At 38.2% G+C, this 856-nt stretch overlaps 1 protein-coding gene across 1 annotated transcript in view; it reads left to right on the forward strand.

The window, feature by feature from the left end:
* Positions 1-232: 232 nt before the first annotated feature.
* Positions 233-856, forward strand: part of LOC106012768 (BET1-like protein) — a gene marked incomplete in the record, with an annotated part of 11,150 nt that continues 10,526 nt past the window's right edge. The window contains 1 exon segment of the mRNA XM_013086657.2: positions 233-424. Coding sequence (XP_012942111.1) covers positions 394-424 — 31 coding nt within the window.

Genomic DNA, 856 nt, shown 5'->3' on the forward strand with positions numbered 1-856 from the left:
CCCCCTAGTAAAACTATGCCACCTCCCCCCCTCCCATCTTCTTTATGACATAGTAATAATATAATGTTATGATAGGGACTTGGGGTTAATATTCAAAGGGTAGGAACATCTATCGCTACACCGTTAGTTTAAAAAATATATCAGAGAAACTAGAAATAAAACCCTCAAAATATCTTTTTAACAGGAATCTCAATCATTATTTTATACTACTTTTTCGGTATTATAAAAACAAATTCAATAAAACTTTCATGCAAGAAGCGTGATTCAGTTATAGAAATCTGTTGGTACATTCTTCACAAACAATTGTTCCTTGAGAAAACCAGTGCAGCTTTTAAATATTTCCTGTCGACGCGATAGCAAATTGTAAACAGTGTACACTGCGATTGTGACAACATGGCAGACTGGCGAAACAAAACAAGAAATGGTAGGGGAAGTATTAATTGCTCTAGATTTAGCCAACTTTGTTAGATTCTGGAAAATTGATTTGTGAATTACTCTGATGTTTTCCAAAAATCCCAGGGATAAATCTAGAAATTCTATCTTTCAGTCTCTGTGAACAGTTCGAGTTCAGTTGATGAGTCTAACCTAACTCTGTCTTCTGTCTGTCACCACTGTCATTGTTGTTTGACTTCACTGTGACTGTGGCTGTAGATCTAGGCTATTCTTCTGTCAGTCGGTGGCAGACAGTTCAAAGACTGCTAGATATCTACTGCTAGCGGACTTAATTGGAACTAGAACTAGAAGAGTCTTGATGACCAAATAATACTATTTGAATGGCCACCTCTATTCTCACCCGGGGTGAGAATAGTGCAGGCGGGTCTTGTGGCTATTCTCACCCGGTGCGCGTGTCAACAAA

The sequence above is a fragment of the Aplysia californica genome, unplaced genomic scaffold, assembly GCF_000002075.1.
Source record: "Aplysia californica isolate F4 #8 unplaced genomic scaffold, AplCal3.0 scaffold00489, whole genome shotgun sequence".
Taxonomy (NCBI): Eukaryota; Metazoa; Mollusca; class Gastropoda; order Aplysiida; family Aplysiidae; genus Aplysia; species Aplysia californica.